At 49.5% G+C, this 18,534-nt stretch overlaps 3 protein-coding genes across 3 annotated transcripts; 1 reads left to right on the top strand and 2 right to left on the bottom strand.

Annotated features, from left to right (window-relative positions):
- The first annotated feature begins 4,589 nt into the window (after positions 1-4,589).
- On the top strand, positions 4,590-5,495 carry LOC112893300. The gene is made up of 2 exons (XM_025960543.1): positions 4,590-5,248; positions 5,362-5,495. Exon 1 carries the CDS (start codon positions 4,790-4,792, stop codon positions 5,207-5,209), a length of 420 nt encoding a protein of 139 aa, XP_025816328.1. The 5' UTR covers positions 4,590-4,789; the 3' UTR covers positions 5,210-5,248; positions 5,362-5,495.
- A 10-nt stretch (positions 5,496-5,505) lies between these two features.
- On the bottom strand, positions 5,506-10,109 carry LOC112893299 (jasmonic acid-amido synthetase JAR1-like). Its single transcript, XM_025960542.1, has 5 exons — positions 9,914-10,109; positions 7,840-8,171; positions 7,642-7,743; positions 6,658-7,475; positions 5,506-6,330 (listed from the first exon to the last, which is right to left on the bottom strand). The coding sequence occupies exons 2-5, from the start codon at positions 8,118-8,120 to the stop codon at positions 5,783-5,785; spliced, it is 1,749 nt and encodes a 582-aa protein (XP_025816327.1). The 5' UTR covers positions 8,121-8,171; positions 9,914-10,109; the 3' UTR covers positions 5,506-5,782.
- Positions 10,110-13,061: 2,952 nt separating this feature from the next.
- LOC112893297 (mitogen-activated protein kinase kinase kinase 7-like) lies at positions 13,062-16,561 on the bottom strand. Its single transcript, XM_025960541.1, has 3 exons — positions 16,126-16,561; positions 13,571-15,611; positions 13,062-13,481 (listed from the first exon to the last, which is right to left on the bottom strand). Exons 2-3 carry the CDS (start codon positions 15,495-15,497, stop codon positions 13,360-13,362), a joined length of 2,049 nt encoding a protein of 682 aa, XP_025816326.1. The 5' UTR covers positions 15,498-15,611; positions 16,126-16,561; the 3' UTR covers positions 13,062-13,359.
- Between the last annotated feature and the right edge of the window lie 1,973 nt (positions 16,562-18,534).

The raw sequence follows: 18,534 nt of genomic DNA, 5'->3' as shown, positions 1-18,534 counted from the left end.
TTTCAATCACAATTGCTATAATAATTAAAAACAACAAGGTCATTTTTTAGATGAGTAATATGGTTGAAATTTTCTAAAAAATAGTTTTTTTGACAGAGAGAGTACTAGATTGTTTTAACTTTTCTAGATACATGTCTTTAATTTACTATATTTATATACATAAAATATATTGTATATCTTTAGATGCATAACAAATTTTATGTACCTAAATTTGAGACGGCTGAATGCTAGTGCATTCATCATAAGTATTTAGCCTTCTCAGGCTCAGCCAAAATTACTACTGTTGCGACCTAACGGCGTTGCAATGAAAGCCGCTGTAGGCAACACGTTCCATTGGACCACACCGGTCCTGTGCCACGGCCCTCACGGGACGGGACGGAGGCTGGGTGCGGCATGTGCAGGGCCATATGCACGCGAGTGGAGCTCGCATCGCATGTGATGAGCCGTTCGACATGACATTTGAGTACCCTGGCCTTTAGCAGCTGTGCCACAGTTTTTTCGTGCAGGAACGCACGGGAGGATAGTGCGTGTGAGTAGGGTTCATTTTCTTTCAAGTTCTATGCCCTTACATCTAGAACACTGATTTTGTATTTGGCAGGATGTCAGTTAACGAAAGGCATTTTCTGGGCATGTGCCTGTCTGGACAATGTTTCAGCGTTTTCCTTCATCCCAAATTACTCACCATAGTTAGTCCGTTGAGGACCATCCTACAAGATTTTATGGAGCATGCAAGAACTCTTGACGGCTTGAGCCCTAAGAGTTGTAGTGTGAAACCTTTGACAGTACTCACGACTACGATTGATGAACCGTTTCCTTAAGAGAGGCCGTACACTGTTTAGTATTTTTCAGTCCTTTTGGCTTGTAGAACAGCTATTTTTCTGCGGCCACCAAGAAGATCCCTGCCGCGTAACCTCGACAAAAGGAGCTTCCCCTCCGTCGCCACCAGCACCGATGCTCTCTTGACGCGGCGCCGTCTCGATCGATGCTGCCTCCATCCGCTTGGCTTTCGGCGAGTCAGCGAGAAATTGACAAGAGAGAATGGAACAAAAGACGCGAGGCGCAAGCGATCAACCGAGCGGGGAACGAACAAAAGCTGCTGGTCTAAATGCAGCCTCTGCTTTGTTGAATCCGATGTTTGTCCCGGCAAGCCAGCTAGCGTGCTGTGCACCGCATCTTCTCCTGAAGTGGTGAAAGGTTTGCTTAAGAGATAGCCTTGTTTTCTTTTACGAGCACTCCTGGTTGGATTTTTTTTTAGCCTCTTATTCACCAACAAACCCATCGAAAAACTTCATCCTTGCGAATCAGCAAAATGGAAAGAGAAAGGGAAAAAAAATAAGAGAGCGTGTCTGGCCTTTTCCGTGTTCCAGGGCGTTTTAATTTGGTGGGCGTCCTCTTGCCGTCCCCGTTACGAGCTGGTGAATTTTCGAGCCGTGCATTCCTTCACTCTTCCTTGATAAGCAAGTACCCCTAGCAGGACGATAGAGATTCCTGTACCTGAGATCTATTCGGATCAAAGGCGCACGCACGAGCGCAGCTTTCGATCTCGAAGTTTCAACCCCCGGCCGAAAGGAGAGAAGGGCCGCGCATTACACGGGGACAAGCGAACGCGCCGGACCGACAGGTGCAAGGGAGGCTCGGTGCTTTTGCTCTTGCCGCTGTCCTATCCGCTCGTGCCCGGGGTCAATGCCTGTCCCGCTGTCCGGGCACCGCACCGGCGGGGGCGCGGCGGTGGTCTGTTTCGTCTCATCGTCTGGCGCGCTCGGCGGCGTCTTTGGTATTGCTCGGGCTCCGTCAAGCCGAGGGGCGCTGGCGCTTTGCAGAGGGCGGGGGACGTGTCGGCAGCGGCGTGCCGTCCGCTGGGAAGAAGAATTGTGGACTTGTGGTTTGGCTGGCTCCTCACCAAGCAAGCAACAAATACAATCAGGTGACCTAAGCGAGCCCACCCAACTCGGAGGAGGAGATGACAGGGCCCGTCGCTAGCCAGCGTCCGAGCGAGAGCGGCCTAACGGTAGGCGCCGCGCATGGCACGTCGCGCCGCAGGGTGCGGGCACACGGCGCGCCGAGAGGGAACACCGGAACAGGGATGCCGCGGCGCCGTGATGCGACATGTGCTTTTGGCGGCTTGGCCTGGGGGATAGCGTAGAAGCAAGCCCTGTTCGTTTTCTACCCTCTAAACTTTAGACCCATCACATCAAAGAGAATCTTGCTATTTAGAAGTATTAAATAAAATCTGTTTATAAAACTTTTTGCACAGCTGGGTGCTAATTCGCGAGACAAATTTAATGAGCCTAATTAATCCATAATCTGCCACAGTGATGCTACAGTAATCATCCGCTAATCATGGACTAATATACCTCATTAGATTCGTCTCGCGAATTAGCACTGGGGTTCTGCAATTAGTTTTGTAATTAGACTTTATTTAATACTTCTAAATGATAAGATTCTCTTTGATGTGACCTCTCTAAAATTTAGACCCCAGGAAACGAACACACCCTAAGTAGTCAAAGATTGCAGCGTGGATGCGCATCCGCAACCGTACTGTATTGAAAAGACCGTCCGAATTGATCTTGTAACAGATCCGCAACCGAACGAATACGTTTATTTTTCAAGTGATTCAAGTATACCCGTTCCAAATTTCATTCCAATCAACTGATCCGTAGCGGCCAATACATCTCATGGTAACAAGAATGTATTGTTCCGACTTCCGAGGGATATCAAGATTCGGTCTCCGAGTCAGTGGTCAACCGCACACACTGTGCAGGAGCTTAAGATTCAGCGACCGAAAAGTCGTACCGATCCGTTGGTCACATGCACGTTGCTCGCGGCGAAATTGTTCGTTTGATCTTTTTTTTTTTGGAGAAAGGGAGGAATTGTTTCATTTTCAAAAGCGAAAATGTACAATACTTCAATTCGTTGTTGAAATGGATCAAATGGGACCGTGGGATTAGCTTCGCATTTCTTTTTTCAGTTTGCGTGATAGAGAAAGGAAGCACGCAAAAAGGAACTTGACGATGCAAATGCCGTCAGTTTAAGCCAACAGAGTCTCCTAAATCCGAGCAAGTAGAAAACATGCCAACGGAGGGCTAGGCACCTGAATAGAGTACGATTATACTACAACGGAGTACTTCTAAGCTGGTGACAGGAGGGGTCGCTGCAAGGGAGAAAAAAAATTGGTAACAAGGGTGGCAATGAAGCTAGACTGTTTTTCCGCTAAGATCATTCACAGTGCAAACTTTATGGTAGTTTCATTTGTATTTTAGAAAGATAACATATTAGCAAATTAGATGACATGATATTTATAACGAGGAATGGTAGCAGTTTCGTCATGATAAAACTCATCGTACATGGTTATCAATACCTTAAAATTGTCTGAAACTTCCATCGAGAGAATTTTATTCCATCCTCGCACATTTCATCCACTCACATTGATCACTTAAGTGCAACATTTAAATGGTACGGTAGCCTAAGGAATCGTAAAGTGAAACTTTACATTGAGAGATCTAATTTTATTTATCTAATAAAAATATCTAAGGCTGGCATGACACTATTACAAACTGTGAAATGAAATCTTGCACTGGTTAAGACTAAAGATATGGAGTACAAGTAGACTATTGGTACACAGGAACCCTCTGATTAAAGGGACGGCTGCAAGCTGCTGCCACCACCTACTGGGGGGAACCGGGGGGCCCAGGGCACGAGGGCCCACGGCCTGGTGGCCCCGGTGAGCTGGCCTGTGGCTGCCACCAGAGAGACATGCGCGTCGTGGGCCGGTGGTAGAGTCCGAGAGGGCCGGGGTGGCGACGGGCCCAGCGCGACAGTGTCCACGCCCCTGATCGGCGGCCCTGTTCACCGCACTTGCTGCCGGCGATGGGAGCTGGACGACCTTCAAAACCAGCCGAGCAGTGCGCCTGCGCACCGCGCATCGCATGTGCCGCGTCCTCCTCCCCATCTCCGTGGACCGACGGCCGTGCGTCCCCGTGCCTGGGTGCCGTGCGCGCACGCTTTATCCGAGACGCTGCTGTCAGCGCACGTACGTCGCGTCGCGTGCGCCAGCGCCCTGCGAAGTGAAGGGGGTTTACGCTACGACCTCGGTGCGCGGCGCCACGCGCGTCGGCGTCTGGCGTGCGCGCGCCTGCGGCTGGTGGCTGGTGCCTGCTGGCGCGTCGTGCCCTGCTCCGGCCGACCGGGGGCCAGCGCCGCAACAAAGCGCGCGTACAGTTGGTGCGGGCTCTCATATTGACAGGCCCGATCCGCCACCATCGACTCCGCTCCTCTGTCGTCGTCTCTAATGGCGCACCAGCAACGGCGGCACCGGCACGTATCGTCCATCTACCTGTCCCTGTTGCCCGGCACGACGCTAGCCTTTGCCCTTGGGGGCATGCCCATGGGCAGATGGGCTGAAGGCTTGATCGTCTCCAATCCCAATGGGGGGCCGTTGAGACAGTTTAGATGTCCAGACGTCCTTTGAGGTTGGTGAACAGCTGGTTCAAGTACGCACACCTTTTCCATTTTGACCTCCGCCATAAATTGTTTTCAGAAAATCGCGTCGTGTTCGCTGGACAACTTCGCACAGGCCCCGGACCATTTCTTTCTCGCCCAACCTGACCAAAGAAAAAAAAAACCCAGCTAGCCCAACCTGCAGACGACTTGCGAAAATCAGATTGCCAGAAGATAAAGAAAACAGACACGCACAAAGACCAACGAACGACCGTTTCTCCTCCACATTTGCATCTTCCACCTCGATCCGGGCAGTAGGCTTGATCGACGCGATCGAGTTCCCGATCAGGGCATGTCTCGGAAGCGCCATGATCTGGGGAGAGCGGACGGCAGCGGCGCCGGCAGGCACGGCAGCAGCAGCAGCAGCAGCAAGGCGTTCGTGTGGGACACGGGGAGCTCGCTGTACGACTCCTACGAGCTGGCCGCCGTGCGCCGGCTCCTCGACGGGCGCCTCCTCGCCGCCGGAGCCAGCGTCCTCCCTCTCCCCGACGAGCCGCCCGCCGCGGCAGAGCCGGGGGGCGAGAACAAGCAGATCGTCGTGGCGGCCAGAGCCCGGAGCAGGAAGGTGACGCTGCGGGCGCTCTTCAGAGCCGTGGCCACCTGGGCGGCACGGCCGAGGCAGGCGCCGCTCGCCTGCGCCTGCGCTGGTAAGGTGCATGGTCAGGGTGGTGCCGTGGTCGAGCCGGATGTGCCGTCGCATGGCCAACTTTGATCGTCACTGTTGAAGCTGATCGGTTTTGCATTGGGGCAGGTTGTTGATCTTCTTTTCCTCTTTCTGATGGTGTGTGGTGTGATGTGTTTTTGTGTCAAGTGTTGGCCTGTTCATGCTGTTGTTGTTCATGGTCCCACCAACCAAATCTGCAGGGAGAGGGAGCCGGGTCAGGCTACGGATTTGTATGTGAGCACTTGAACACTTTGGAGTTTGGACAGCTGTCTCATGGAAAGTTGTGGCGGGACCGACTGAATTTGCTTCTAGTACAGAATTTTTGCTTCAGAACACAGGCGATCTTTCTGAATTTTCTTGAGTGATAACGGCTGCATGCTAAATGCAGTGCTAGGAATGCAGCAGCCATACATCACAGCTACATTACACTGTCAAACAGCTATATTTACATAAGAGCTACTGACAATATACATCTATCAGTTGTGCTAACCCCAAGGCCCCAAACTGATGGATCGTCCATGAAGTACTTTCAATTGACCAGATAAAGTGATCAAAGGATCCAAGACAATAAGAAAGAGATAACTGAATTTCAGCTATCAGTACACGTGTGTATATCAACGATCAGAACCCATATGCAGTGCTGAAGTAGCTCTGGGTGACGTTCCTGTTCAGTATCTGCAGCACCTTGCTGTTGGACTGGCTCACGAACCGCGGCGTCTTGAACTGGCTCACGGCGCCACCGAGGCTCAGGTAGTGGTTCATGACCTGCCCAAAGGTGCCCTTCCGGAGGACCCGGAGCTCGAGGGCGCCGATGGTCTTGATCTTCCTTGAGCCGACGTACCCCGCGTCCACAAAGGCCAGGTCCAAGCTGTTCGCGCAGCTGTTCAGGACCTCCTCGCTGGCGTTACCGGAGCTCAGCTCCAAGAAGATGACGTAGTGCCCTGGGTCGCTTGATCTGTCCACGAGGCTCGTGAAGTCCACCACCTCGAGCTTCTCTTCGGCCAAGAGCTTCTCTGCCTCTTCGATGGCCAGCTGCAGGTCTTTCTCTGTGTTCTTGTCGATGTTGATGCTCAGCACTAGGCTTCTGCGGCAGATGAACTGGAGCTCTGGTGTCGAGTTGTGGAAGCCTGCTATCTTCACAATATCTCCCAGCCTGTATCGAAATAGACCTATGGCCCAATAGCCCATAGGGAAAGCAAGAACATTAAAATGTGCCATTTCGCTACAAATTAGAGCTAATCGATAAACCCGTCTCACGAACAAAGATACGGAACGCTGATGAGTATTGATGAATGATGACTGATAATAAGCTGGGGCTAAAGCCTAAAGCACGCTAACAACCCCCTAAGGTGAGATTACTTGAATCATCATATGAAAAAAAAGATAGTGGGTAAAACAAGATGACAACATATAAATTTGCAATGCAAAATCAAGAATTCGAACTGCAGCGTTTGGATGTTACTTGAGAAAGAGACTTACTTGAGAAAGAGACGTACCTGCAAAGTTGGTTATTACAACTTCGTAGATTTTGCCAACCTCAACTTCAGTTAAGCCTACAGGCTCTGACTCTATGTAGTGAATAGAGGAACTGTTCTCCATTTCTTCCCCTTTCGGTTTTTCCAGAGGAATGAACTCAAAATAAGCAATATTTGGAAGAACGGCGTATGTCACCTCCTCAGGCAGCAGGGTTGGGTTTACATTAGAGCCAACCCATCCTTCAGATGCACCGTAGTCAGCACTCATCAGTGGTAAGTGTCCAGCATAATATCTCAATTTCTTTAGGTATGGCTCCATGGACCCTGTCATGATGCCATAGATGTACTTCGCATTTGGCCACAGTGCTGGGATTACCCCATACCAACTACTCAAATTCCGGCACTTATTGTAAATCGAGCTAGCAAGCTCAGGATTTGGCCTCAAGATTTTCGAAACAGCTTGACGGATAGATGGTGTGGTAATTCGCTTTGAGAGAACACCATTTCTTATATCAGCACATAGATCTTCCCATACCTCCTCGAGGGTATGAAATGCATGGACAAGGCTGTGTGCAAATGGTGAGAAAACAAACTGAACTTCATCTGAATAGATCAATCCACATAATAGATGGCAGTATAAAGACTGATGGAAGTCGGGACCAAAGATGACTTCATCAGGACTGCAGCATTGAGACATGATATCCTTCATGGCTTCCTTGAAACGCGAACTCCTGTACAGATTTGTCGTCGCAGTTGTAGCAAGAATGCCCCCTTGGGTAAAGACTTGCTTGCTCCCATAAACAAACTGCAACGATTTTCCATTACCAATAGGATATTCACTGCAAGTAAGCCCAAAGATTATTTTGAAATTCTGGGATCATAGCACTGAAGTGATCTATGAACATTTTACAAACTCAAAATTATTATATCTAAAATCACTGTCGAGCATATAACATAATTTATAAAAGAAGTAAAATATCATAAGTAACAAGTGAAGTTCCTTACCGGTTTCTAAAAGCATATGAGGTTCGGAATATTTGAATTGTACTCTCAAGCAATTCGTCATTGAATGGCAACAACTTGGGTTTTCCCTGTGTTGTACCAGAACTGAAGCAAGAAGACAGAAGCAATGAAGTTTTGAGTTCGCCTATTTCAGACACCAGTTGATGCAAAATGAGACAAAAAGAAAACTTCAACTAGTACCTTACGGAGAGAGAAGTGATGGGCTTCCCAGTTAGCACCAGTGTGTTGTCTCCATCAGCTATCCGTTGGATGTAGGACTCTATGTCACTATGCACACATAGGGGAATGCAGGATTTGAAGCTCTTGGAATCTGTTCTCCTTTCAAGATTGAAGCGATTCAGATATTCAGAATCAGCATTAAGTTCAAGAATCTTTCTCAGCGTATCCTGCTGCACGCGCCCAGCATCACGCGTTAGCAACTCAAACTCATCAATGATCTCATCACTGCTGCATATTGTCATCGGAACTTGTAGGTCAGAATCTTATCGCCTGCAATTGCGTTGAAGAGGATTCTGCAAATATCCACATCGGAATAAAATAACCACATAAACCACTTGAAGAAGCACTGTCACAGTGCAAATTTAAATCAAATGGCTTAAAGTTCAAAAAAAAAACAGAGAGCAGGGACGTCTAGAATTACATGTTTTTCATGTGGATCATTCCACATGTCTAACCAAGAGTTAGCTGGATCCAGCAGTATATATTTGGGGGTCAGAACTAGAATGGAAAGGATGTACATGCAACTTCATAACTGACAAATTAGGCTACATATCATAAAGTTTGCCATGAAACAGTTGGAGGAAACATATGTGGACACCTAACAAAACCAACGACCAAAGAATGTAATATTTATGAATACATGTTAGTGGATGACACAAAAGTAGTGAGTCTTTCTGTCATACATAAATAAAGGTAGAACGGACTCCCACTTTTATTAAAGGTTGAGAGTTTTCATGACAAGATGTCCTCCTATCCAAGCAAAGTCAATCCCAAATTTTAGAGCAGAGATACCGATGATTACAAGAGTAGCTTCAATTAGGTACGTCTTAGTAATTATGTTAACTACCTTAACACCGAGTCAGCCCTTCTTTCCAATGATCTGTAACCATAAAGTCTACTTCTAGCCACCAATTTTACAAGACAAGCGACAATAGCAGTGACGGCAAAACATTTTGGTAAGTAAGTATGTATGAATTACTACTAAAGGAAAAAATGAGCTACTTCTGCAAGAGGCAAATTTACTGAGGCAGCCATGACATGCATTATCCCGAGACAACCCACCTAAGCGTGAAATTTGCAAATTGTTTCTGCCTTTCTGGCAGAGCAAACAAAATCATGAAGGATTGTCAGCGACTGGCGTGCAGTAATTCGCATTTACTGGATTGCTCAAGAAGTTGCATGAAATAAATGGCTTAAGTACAGAGATTCCTTCCTGATTCAGAGCACTAATGCAACTAAAATGGCAAGAAAAGTACAGAGGTACAGACGCTTGAAGCATTTATTCATTCTTGTACATACCAAACTGACGATGGAGGAAACATGTAGGCCCAGTATAAGCCGAAAACAAAAACATGGTTCGTTGCTAGCGGCAGGAAATCATGGTTTCTGTTTGAGGGAATGCGTTGACCTGCTATTGGGGGGGGGGGGGAGTGGGGTTGGTAAGGTTCAGGTAAAATCCCAACTCCCAGACAGTACATGTACATCCACTGCAGTCAGGACTCAGGAGCAAGGTGATGGCTCTCACACCTCGTTGGCAGAGAACTAAAACTGTACAAGAAGAGGGCCAGATAAATAACCTTAAATCCCCAAATCAAGGAGGCTAATTTCAGGACAAACCTGGCGTCGGAATTTCCTCGATCAGAGACACAGAAATTCTTGGTGGTTTCGCCGCAACAGGAGTTTGGAAAAGAAGCATGCGAGAGAAACAGCAGAATCCATGCTCAGATCCAAAAGGTGTAAAAAGGGGCTTTCCCAGGCATCCTAGCGGCTAGTAATCGGCACTGTTGCGCCCAAAAGAAGCTGGGGGCAAAAGGGTAAGGGAAGGCCAGATCGGCCGAACAAAACATGAATCTTGATGCAGTATATTCCCACTAGTTTACCAAAGCATATATCGCCTCCGAGCACCATTAAAAAAAAGATGAGAATCCCAGTCCAAGAACCGCACTTTTCTGGTTTCTCTCCCCAAAATTCTATCAGGAATCCATTAAAATTCACCCCCGAAACAACAAAATCCAACCGGTAGGAGTGCACTCACCGCGAAACCAACGAGCTGAAGAGGCGGCTTGCGAGACGGGGGCGTGGCGAGGAAGCCGGCCCGGCCTGGACGTCCGGAGGTGGAGGGGAAGTCTGACGCTGCGGCGGATTAGCGGAGACCGGTGGACGTTTACTGGGGGATGCTTGCTGCTTGTTGACGAGGAGCTTGCGGCTGGTTTTATAGCCGCCCTGCTCACTCTCACTCCCGAGTTGGACTCGAGCCAGCAGAGTAGCAGACGGAGCTGGGCGTGGGGATTTCCATCGTCCGGTCAGTTGTGCTGTCTGCACTCTGCACTGCACATGTCAGCAGCGTGCGACAGACGTACAGAGAAAACGGGATTTTTTTTCATCATGGGGAAAAAAGAAAAATGACACAACAATAGTATGACCTATGATGTATAATTGTATAACGACACAAAGAAAAAACATTTTTTTCATCCATGATTGATGGCACAAAAGCTACGGGCCAGGCTTTGTAAGATGGTGGCCTTTTCCCTACTAGATATCATTGTTATGCCCAGATAATTAGGCCATCTCATGTGCCCGTTTTGTCAAAACATATGAGGGTTGATATGGACCCAAGATCGTTTTTGTATTTGCAAAAAGGTAGGTAGAAAGTCGTGCGCTAGTCTCGCTGAGCGATATGAAAAATATAAGTAGGGCGCCTCGAAGTCGGAATTTGAGCTCAGCGAGTATTCGGCAGGTAAAGTCTCCTTTAGAATAAATGATTGACAGAGAAATTTCACAATATTTGATTGCTATAGCAATATTTCTTATGTGTCTCTCTGGAATAAAAGATCAGATATCCTAAAATCCAATAAAATTTTCTAGCGCATCTCAACATATTGGAATTTTAGAGCAAATTTAACATGGGATGTCACCCCTTGGGAATTTTCCTTTGTATATCTTTCTCTCCTCAAATCAATGTGTTTTTCCTCAGTTGTATCCAAACATTCTATTGAAAGTTTCATGCACACAAAATTCCTATAGGATTGCAACTGGCACCCAACTTAAAGAAATATGGTTTTATCTTATTCTTAAATTTTGGTAATCTTGCGTTCCAAACGTGGCCTATGCACGATGGCATGTAAAAAGACAAATGCGATCGATGTTGATGCGAGGCGATACAGCAAGAAGACCTCACTAATAAAGTTGAAGAGGTCATCGGTGAGGAAAAAGAGTTGGTTGCCTGAAGTGGATCCTTTGTTTCAATCGGACAATCAGCACTAGAACGCATCCGTTCGGCAAGCTGAGCCAGAGAAGGGGAAGAAGAATGGGTCAGAGAAGATGACATCCATTGCCATTATATAACCCTGGTGTCTTCCTCTTTAATAACCCTGGTTAAAATCTCCTAAGTTGCCATTATATATATCTGGTTAATTAAACAAAAAAATGATTTTTTTACTCTTTCTACAAGGAGTATCCAACAGCCAAGATGTTCCGTGGAAATTTGGATAGGATGTGAGAGATCTCCACTGCTTGCATGACAGAAACACTATTCGATAAGCTGGTTCAAACTTTTTTACACAGACAACATCCATGTCACCTATTTGGGTACATGACACCAACTTGTACACTTCTTAGAGCATGCCTGCACCAAGTCTTTTCCATGACAAATGTAGGAGAACGTCACATAAGGCCACTAGCGTTTTGGGAGATGGGGTGTGGTTCAGAATCGACCAACGTTTCCTTTTTGCCAAATGGGCAACCCTGACATGGAAGCGGCAATGCCAAAACCTCGGAGCCACCAGTGCCTTCCGGCCTGGTGCAAATCCTAATCACCTGGTGGCCTGTGGATGTAGCTTGTGGACCGCAGCTAAGAGCACGCAAAGGAGGTGTCTGATTGGCGCCCTGACCTCCGATCCAAATGTTTCATGTTTCCTGTTGCCTGTCACTGATGCTTGCATAGTTGCATATTGACTGCATGTGCCTACTGAACTTTTTGCATTGTTTTTTTATACGAAATTTCTGCAAAATTACTTTGTGCACAAACAGGTTGTACAAGATGCATGGTCCGTGACAGGTCTCTTTAAAATTTATCTCTATGCGTGGACATGTTTAGCTGTCATCAGGCACTAGCTGCCTGTAACAATTTTGGACACACACGATTAGTACGATTAGCTTGTCGTTTCACTAGTTTGCACGGAAAGAGTCAAGCCTGTTTTTATCCGCGCTTGTCACAGTCTCAGAGAGTACATCCGCTACTTACATGCATTGCCCAGCTACCTGCTGCACTGCGCTGCTGCGCATTTTCGCTTTCCCCCCATGTGTTTTTGGTGCTCAACAGCTCCCGGACGGGGTTGCAATTTTGGCCTTTTTTTATCGTCACATACATAACACGCTTGACTTGTCTTGTATATAGTTTGTTCTTCTCCTCGTAGGTCACTTCTCATCATGTAAGGCCAAGCAGATCATCATCATCTATCTCGTGTCTATTCTTTGTTGTGTGGCCTCTAGGGCACACGGATAGCCGTTCTTATCCCAGTATGTTAGTGAGATTATAAATTTATGATGAGTTATTTGCAATCTAGATATTCCTACGATGGCGAATCTTAAAAATAAAAGAAGCAATGCAAAGATGAATAGAAATATAGTTGAATTTCATGAAGTTAAATTCAGCACCTATTTCTGAATTTTTCCTATTGATTTTTCCTCCAAAGAAGAGTCAAAAGATTGTTCACATTTGCAACGTGTCGGGAACTATCTTTTATCGGATCTTTTATTGTGCTCTGAACTAGCACGTCAAAACTGCAACTCTCAGTGAAAAATCCCACTTATTTTTACGGGCTGACGCTTCCACGCGGTGCTCCACAGCCCACAGCCCAGATCAACCAAATTTGTGTGGTGGGCACCAACAAAATGGGCCGCGTGCAAGTGGCCTGACATTGGGCTGGCATTTCAAGCGTCGCACAATTTTGAATTGGCTCATCAGACCGATGAATTGGGCCGATATTTCATCTTTGTTGCGGGCCACTAGCCCATCGATGACAATTCCTTCACCAAATGCTATCTGTTATATTGACACGAGCAGAATGTGCAGAAGCCAGGGAGCACCGATCCGGCAAACCAACGAATTAACTAGGGAGAGTTGCATAAACGTTTGAATTCCATAATTTAAATCGCTAATCGCTATAATAGAAGCAACACGCTGAGGTTCAAATCCGAACTATATTTCTCAGGACTTCACCCAAAGTATTTAGTTTCAATATAGAAAACTTCTATAAATACCAGAGCTCCACTTATACCACAATAAAACCATCAAGCGAAGCATCTATGCAAAATGCAAGACTCTAACCTACTAGAACCTATGGAACCAACCAACCAATGCAATGCGGAAAAAAAAAGTCGTTCACCAAAATCGAGCTGCTGGAACGCACACCATTCCATCGTCGCTCAAACATGGCAGCTCCTGGCGGTCTCCGGCACACGCGCCGCCGCCTCGCGGTCCTAGTCCGAGGCGTGCCCGGACGTCGGCCGCCGCGCCGGAACGTCAGGCTTCACGCCGAGCGTTTTCCTTGCCGTCAGCGGAGGCTTCACCGCGCTCGCTGGCTTCACCTTCTGCTGAGATCCTGAAGAGAAAAGCCTTTCACCCTGTCGGTCCTCCCATCGCTAAGATAAGGTCAAGTTTGAAAATTTGCGAGAAGAGAGTGCACCGCACCTGTTTGTCTGGGCTGCGCCTTGCCGTCCGCCTTCGTGACCGGCGTCTTCTTGCCGTCGCTGCTGTCCGGGCGCGACCGCACGGTGCCGCCGGAGACCGTGGACGCGTCGTCCGGCGTGGTTGCCCCGCCCCCGTTCTCCTCGCCGCACAGCGAGTTCCCCTCGCTGCCGGAGTCCCAGGCCCTGTCCCTGCCGGCGTGCGCGCCGGGGATCTTCTCCCTCTCCACGGCCCTGTACGCGAACATCTGGAACGGCACGTCCGCGACACGCGCCGCCGTGCCCTCGCCACGCTGCCACGCCGGGATCCGCCTCAGCAGCTGCGCCTCGATGTCGAGGTAGTCGGCGGGCGGCGCGGCTGGCGGCGCGTCGGCCTGGCCCTGCTGCTGGTCCGGGTTCATGACCAGGAACCGCTTCACGTACCGGAGGACGCGGCAGACGGAAGCGAACGTCGGGCGCTGCGCCGGGTCGGCGTGCCAGCACCGCTTCGTCAGGGCGACGAGGTACTTGGGCGCCTGGAACGGGAACAGCGGCCGCTCGCCGGCGCGGATGTTCTTGCTCGTCTTGTCGCCCTGCAGGTGGTTGTCCTCGAACGGGACCTTGCCGGTCAGCAGCTCGAAGCAGATCATGGCGAAGCTGTACACGTCCGCCTTCTCGGTGCGCCTGGCGGCGGGATCGCCGCTCTCCTTCTCGAGCACCTCCGGCGCGTGCCAGATGCACGTGTTGTCGCCGCCGCCGGTCGCGTTGGCATTGGCGTTGCCGTTGGCAGCTGCCTTCGCGCCGGCTGTGACGGTGCCCGACCGCTCAAACCCGGCGACCTTGACGTGCACGTACCCCTCGGGCTGCCGCGGCTTCACGAGCACGTTGGACGGGTTCAGCTCGCCGTGGTAGATCTTCTTGGCGTGCAGGTACTCCATCCCGCGCGCAATCTGCAGCATGATGTCGACGGCGACGACGAGGGGGAACGGGATCCGCCGCCGCGGGCAGCTCATCTCCTTGACGTAGCTCCCGAGGTCCTTGGCCATGAGCTGGTCCATGACCACGAAGTACTCCTTCCTGTCCTCGTCGCGGAAGCAGTGCGCGGCGTGCGCCACGTTCGGGTGCGCCACCGACGAGAGCATCGCGACCTCGGCCGCGGCGTCCCCGATGAAATGCTTCACCGCGAAGCTCTCCCCCATCCACTGCGCCTCCTTGAGGCGGCCGCCGAGGCGCCTCCGCACGTTGTAGTCGCCGCTGAGCAGGATGGACGCCGGGTGCAGCTTCCCCCGCGGCGCGGTGAGGACGTCGGCGAGCCGCTGCTCGGTCTTCGTCAGGGGCTTCGGCGCCGCTGGGGACTTCATCTCGTCGAGCAGCTGCGACAGCAGCCACCTGTCCTCCTTCCACGCCATGTCCATCCGCGCAACGAGCTCCTGGGACACCAGATACAGCTTGCCGTACGCGCTCTGGAACAGCCTGGGCTCCACCATGTCCCTGTCGTACTTCTTGGCGAGCAACGTCCGCCTCCGCGCGATCTCATCGGCGTCGGAGCCGGCGATCTCCGCGGCGGCCTCGACGGCCTCGACCGCGACGGCGACGCACCAGAGGATGGCGTGGAGGTGCTGCTCCACGCACTCGGTGCCGTGCGCCACCGCCGCAGCGCGCGCCCACCAGCCGCCGCCGCCGCGCGGGTCCAGGCACTGGCGGACGTAGCCCTCGGCGTCGCGGAACGCGCGGTGGAGCTCGCGGAGCGGGGCCTGGACGGCGCGCCACTTGGCGCCTCGCTCCTCGAAGCGGAGGCTCGCGCGCACCTCGCCCGTGACGGCGGCGAACGCGGCCGCGCACGCGTCGGCCAGGAGGCGGCACTGCCGCGGGTTGACGAGGAGCTCTGACTCGAACGCCATGAGCGCGCTGATGCTCCCCACCGCCTCGCCAAGCTGCCGGAGCTGCTCCATCCCGACCGGCGATCGCCGATCAGCCTTGCCGAGACGACGAGGACGGATCAAATTCAAATGTCTGCCTGCTGCCGGATTGCTCCTTCCTTCTGTTTCTTGACAAGGCTTCGGTTTCTGCCCATGCAAAACAAGAAGGTTATGTCAAATACTGCTAAAAAATGCGCGCGTTTCCATTGGAAATGCTAGAACTGCGCGTATGAACAGAGGTCTCTCTGCGTTTTTTTTATGTCGAGGATACAGCATTGATCTCATTACTGCTTGCTTGATACGGCGAAATACTGGAGTATACTGTTACTAGTGCTGGAAATTGATTTCGGTGTATTTCTCAAGATACTACAGACTACAGCTAGCTGTTCGTTTTCATCCTGTTTCTTTCAACCTTTTGAATTTCTCCTTTTTTGGGATTAATTGATGTTGCGTGTGAAATCGAATCAAGAGCACCAATTTCTCATGACTAAACTGGTGATTAGCAAGTACGGACCGCTATTGAGTTGAGATAGCTTTGGTAGATTGATTAACCAGGAGAAAACGCGCAAGATCAATATGCGAAATTGAGTTGCATATCCCCGAAAACATACACGAAAGAAAACCCAAGAAACAGGGGGGGGGGGGGGGAGAGATTGCTTACAGGGCTGTTGGAGCGCGGCGGAGAGAGCTGGAGGACGATCGCCACACCTGGGACCAACACACCGGTCACCGGGTGCTCTTCCCTGGACTTGGAAGAAGAGAAGGCAGCCGAGGACCCCAGAACAGAAGAACCTTGGAAATCCTTCTCTGAACAAGGACGTGTATCTTGCTTGAGGAAGCGGTCAAAATGGAAACTTCTAGAGGAAGAGAGAGGCCTTTTGACGAAGAGACCCTAGCTAAAAGGGACAAGAAGGAGGGGGAGGATCGGAGTCTCCAAAGCAAGCGAGGAAGACGACAACAGGGGAAGAGAGGCCACGGGGAGATGAAGGAAGAGGCGACCGGAGCGACGGATTGTGTGCGAGTTTGTAGCCGAGCCTTGCCCTTTTGTTCTCCCACTTCCTTAACCGCAGGGAGTTTATGGCAGCGATGCTCCGTTTTCTCCCCGAGCCTGAACATGCGACGTTAGTAACTGCAAAGGTGGTTTCTTCAGCTCCACGCCGTTCTGGCCATGTTTGGAAAACGAAGATCCTTGTGAAACTGTTACGGAGTTCTTGCATTCCAACAGGAACTAGATTGTTACCTAAGTTTTTTTTTGTTTCAGAAAAAGTTTCTTTCCCCTCTCTGAGTAGATTGTTTGGCTGCTAAACACAACAACACAAGTTTGTTCGATGCTCTGTTGTCACCATCTGTTGCGATGCAATGCAGACCCTGGATAGCCGGATGCGTGCCTTTTGGCAGGTGAGAGACGCTTTGCCTAATTGCCTTGCTACCACCGCTAAGAGGCGGCATGGCGCTGACCATTTCTCACAAGCCACAGTCCAAAGTGCGTCGCTGACGAGTGACGACCGACGAAGCGATCAGATATGCATACCAAGTTACCAACTCAAGTCAACCAGAATCAGAAAAAGAAAAGAAAAGAAAAGAATAGCATCGTCGGCACAAAGGCCACCTGCTCTCTCCTCACTCTGACATAAAATTGTTGGCATCTTTTGCTTCGCATTTCACTCGCTCGCGTTGCGAGTTGCAAGCAATGCGACGAGCAGCCAGACCGAGCCCAAGAGTGGCGTCTGGGGAGCGACGTGGCCGCCGCCCACGTCCGGAGTGGGACGGCGAGGTGGGAGGTGGGCGCCGGCGAGCTCTGATCCGCTGCGGTGGTTGTTGCTGTTGGTGCGCCCTCTGGTCCGGTCGGTTACCGAACCAGAAGAGGAACCGCCTTTTCCGTGTCCGTGGCAGCCCAACCGCAACCAAACGCACACGCGGATTCACTGAGGCCTTGTCTAGATCGCAAGTTTTTATAACAGTTGGAACTTTTTGCTACTGTACCACTTTCGTTTGCATTTGACAAATTTTATCTAATTATGGACTAACTAGGCTTAAAAGATTCGTCTCGTGATGTACAATTAAACTGTGCAATTAGTTATTTTTTTACATACATTTACTGCTCCATGCATGTGTCCCAAAATTGATGTGATGGAGAGAGTGTAAAAATTTGGAATTTGGAAGCGATCTAAACGGGGCCTGAGATAAGAAAAAGGATGCGGCGCGCCAACGGTCTGATCAGACTCTGATCCGGCCTGGTGCTGGCTGGCTCACATCAGGCCCGTGTCGTGTGTGCTCTTTTTTTTTTCCCTCTTCTTTTCTAAGACAATTCAATGGATGATGATGAAAGAAAAGATGGGGGAGCTCTGCGTTTAGCATAGCCATACGTTTCATCAGTAGCAAGGGGGGGGGGGGGGGGTTTCCATCAAAGCAGGATACGAATTAAAGAGTGGAGGGCTCATATATTTTACTATATGTACACTACCTTTTCTATTCTAAATTATTAATCTTTTTTAGCTTTTGAACATTCATAAATTTTGCTATACATTTAGACATAGCGTAAATCTATATGTATAGTAAAAATTATGTACCTAGAGAATCTAAAATAACTAATAATTTAGGAGGGAGAGAGTATATATTTTAGTTGATTATAATATTTTCAGCAACTTGTCACCTGTAACATTCATTCCTATTAGTTTCTTTCTCGCGAAAAAAATACATTCTCACTAGTTGGTTCAGAATATGTTTCCCAGAATAGTTGGTTCGAATGAGGTGTTCTTTTCTTTTTGAAATAAAGAAGGAGCTTAAAATGTTTGTAATGATGTACGAGTTAGTCTTGCAAATATACCGTTTTAAATCCCGTCACCAAGACCCATCAACATGCATCTCAAATCAAGTGAGTGTTCAGCAGCCAGATTGAATATAATTTTTTTTCTCTAAGTCGCCTGGCTTGGCTGGCAATCATCCTGCATAACAGATGCTTGCCTTTTGGCAGAATGCTTGACCAGATACGGCACAAGAGACGGAACGCCGCTGACCATTTCTCATGAGCTATTTTTGCTGACGCTTCACAACAGTTCAGTTCTGTTGC

The sequence above is a fragment of the Panicum hallii genome, chromosome 5 (assembly GCF_002211085.1).
Source record: "Panicum hallii strain FIL2 chromosome 5, PHallii_v3.1, whole genome shotgun sequence".
NCBI lineage: Eukaryota > Viridiplantae > Streptophyta > Magnoliopsida > Poales > Poaceae > Panicum > Panicum hallii.
Note: the sequence above shows the minus strand (reverse complement) of the source record. Positions and strands in the feature narration are given on the sequence as shown.

What these genes read in the sequence shown, in the direction of transcription:
- LOC112893300 (XM_025960543.1), top strand. Translation starts at nt 4,790, where the DNA reads ATGTCTCGGAAGCGCCATGATCTGGGGAGAGCGGACGGCAGCGGCGCC.
- LOC112893299 (XM_025960542.1), bottom strand. Translation starts at nt 8,120, where the DNA reads ATGACAATATGCAGCAGTGATGAGATCATTGATGAGTTTGAGTTGCTA. An exon ending in ATCACTTCTCTCTCCGTAAG is followed by an intron (nt 7,744 to 7,839) that starts GTACTAGTTGAA and finishes TTCTTGCTTCAG; the next exon opens with TTCTGGTACAACACAGGGAA. An exon ending in TGTAATAACCAACTTTGCAG is followed by an intron (nt 6,331 to 6,657) that starts GTACGTCTCTTT and finishes ATTGGGCCATAG; the next exon opens with GTCTATTTCGATACAGGCTG.
- LOC112893297 (XM_025960541.1), bottom strand. Translation starts at nt 15,497, where the DNA reads ATGGAGCAGCTCCGGCAGCTTGGCGAGGCGGTGGGGAGCATCAGCGCG. An exon ending in GGCGCAGCCCAGACAAACAG is followed by an intron (nt 13,482 to 13,570) that starts GTGCGGTGCACT and finishes TTTTCTCTTCAG; the next exon opens with GATCTCAGCAGAAGGTGAAG.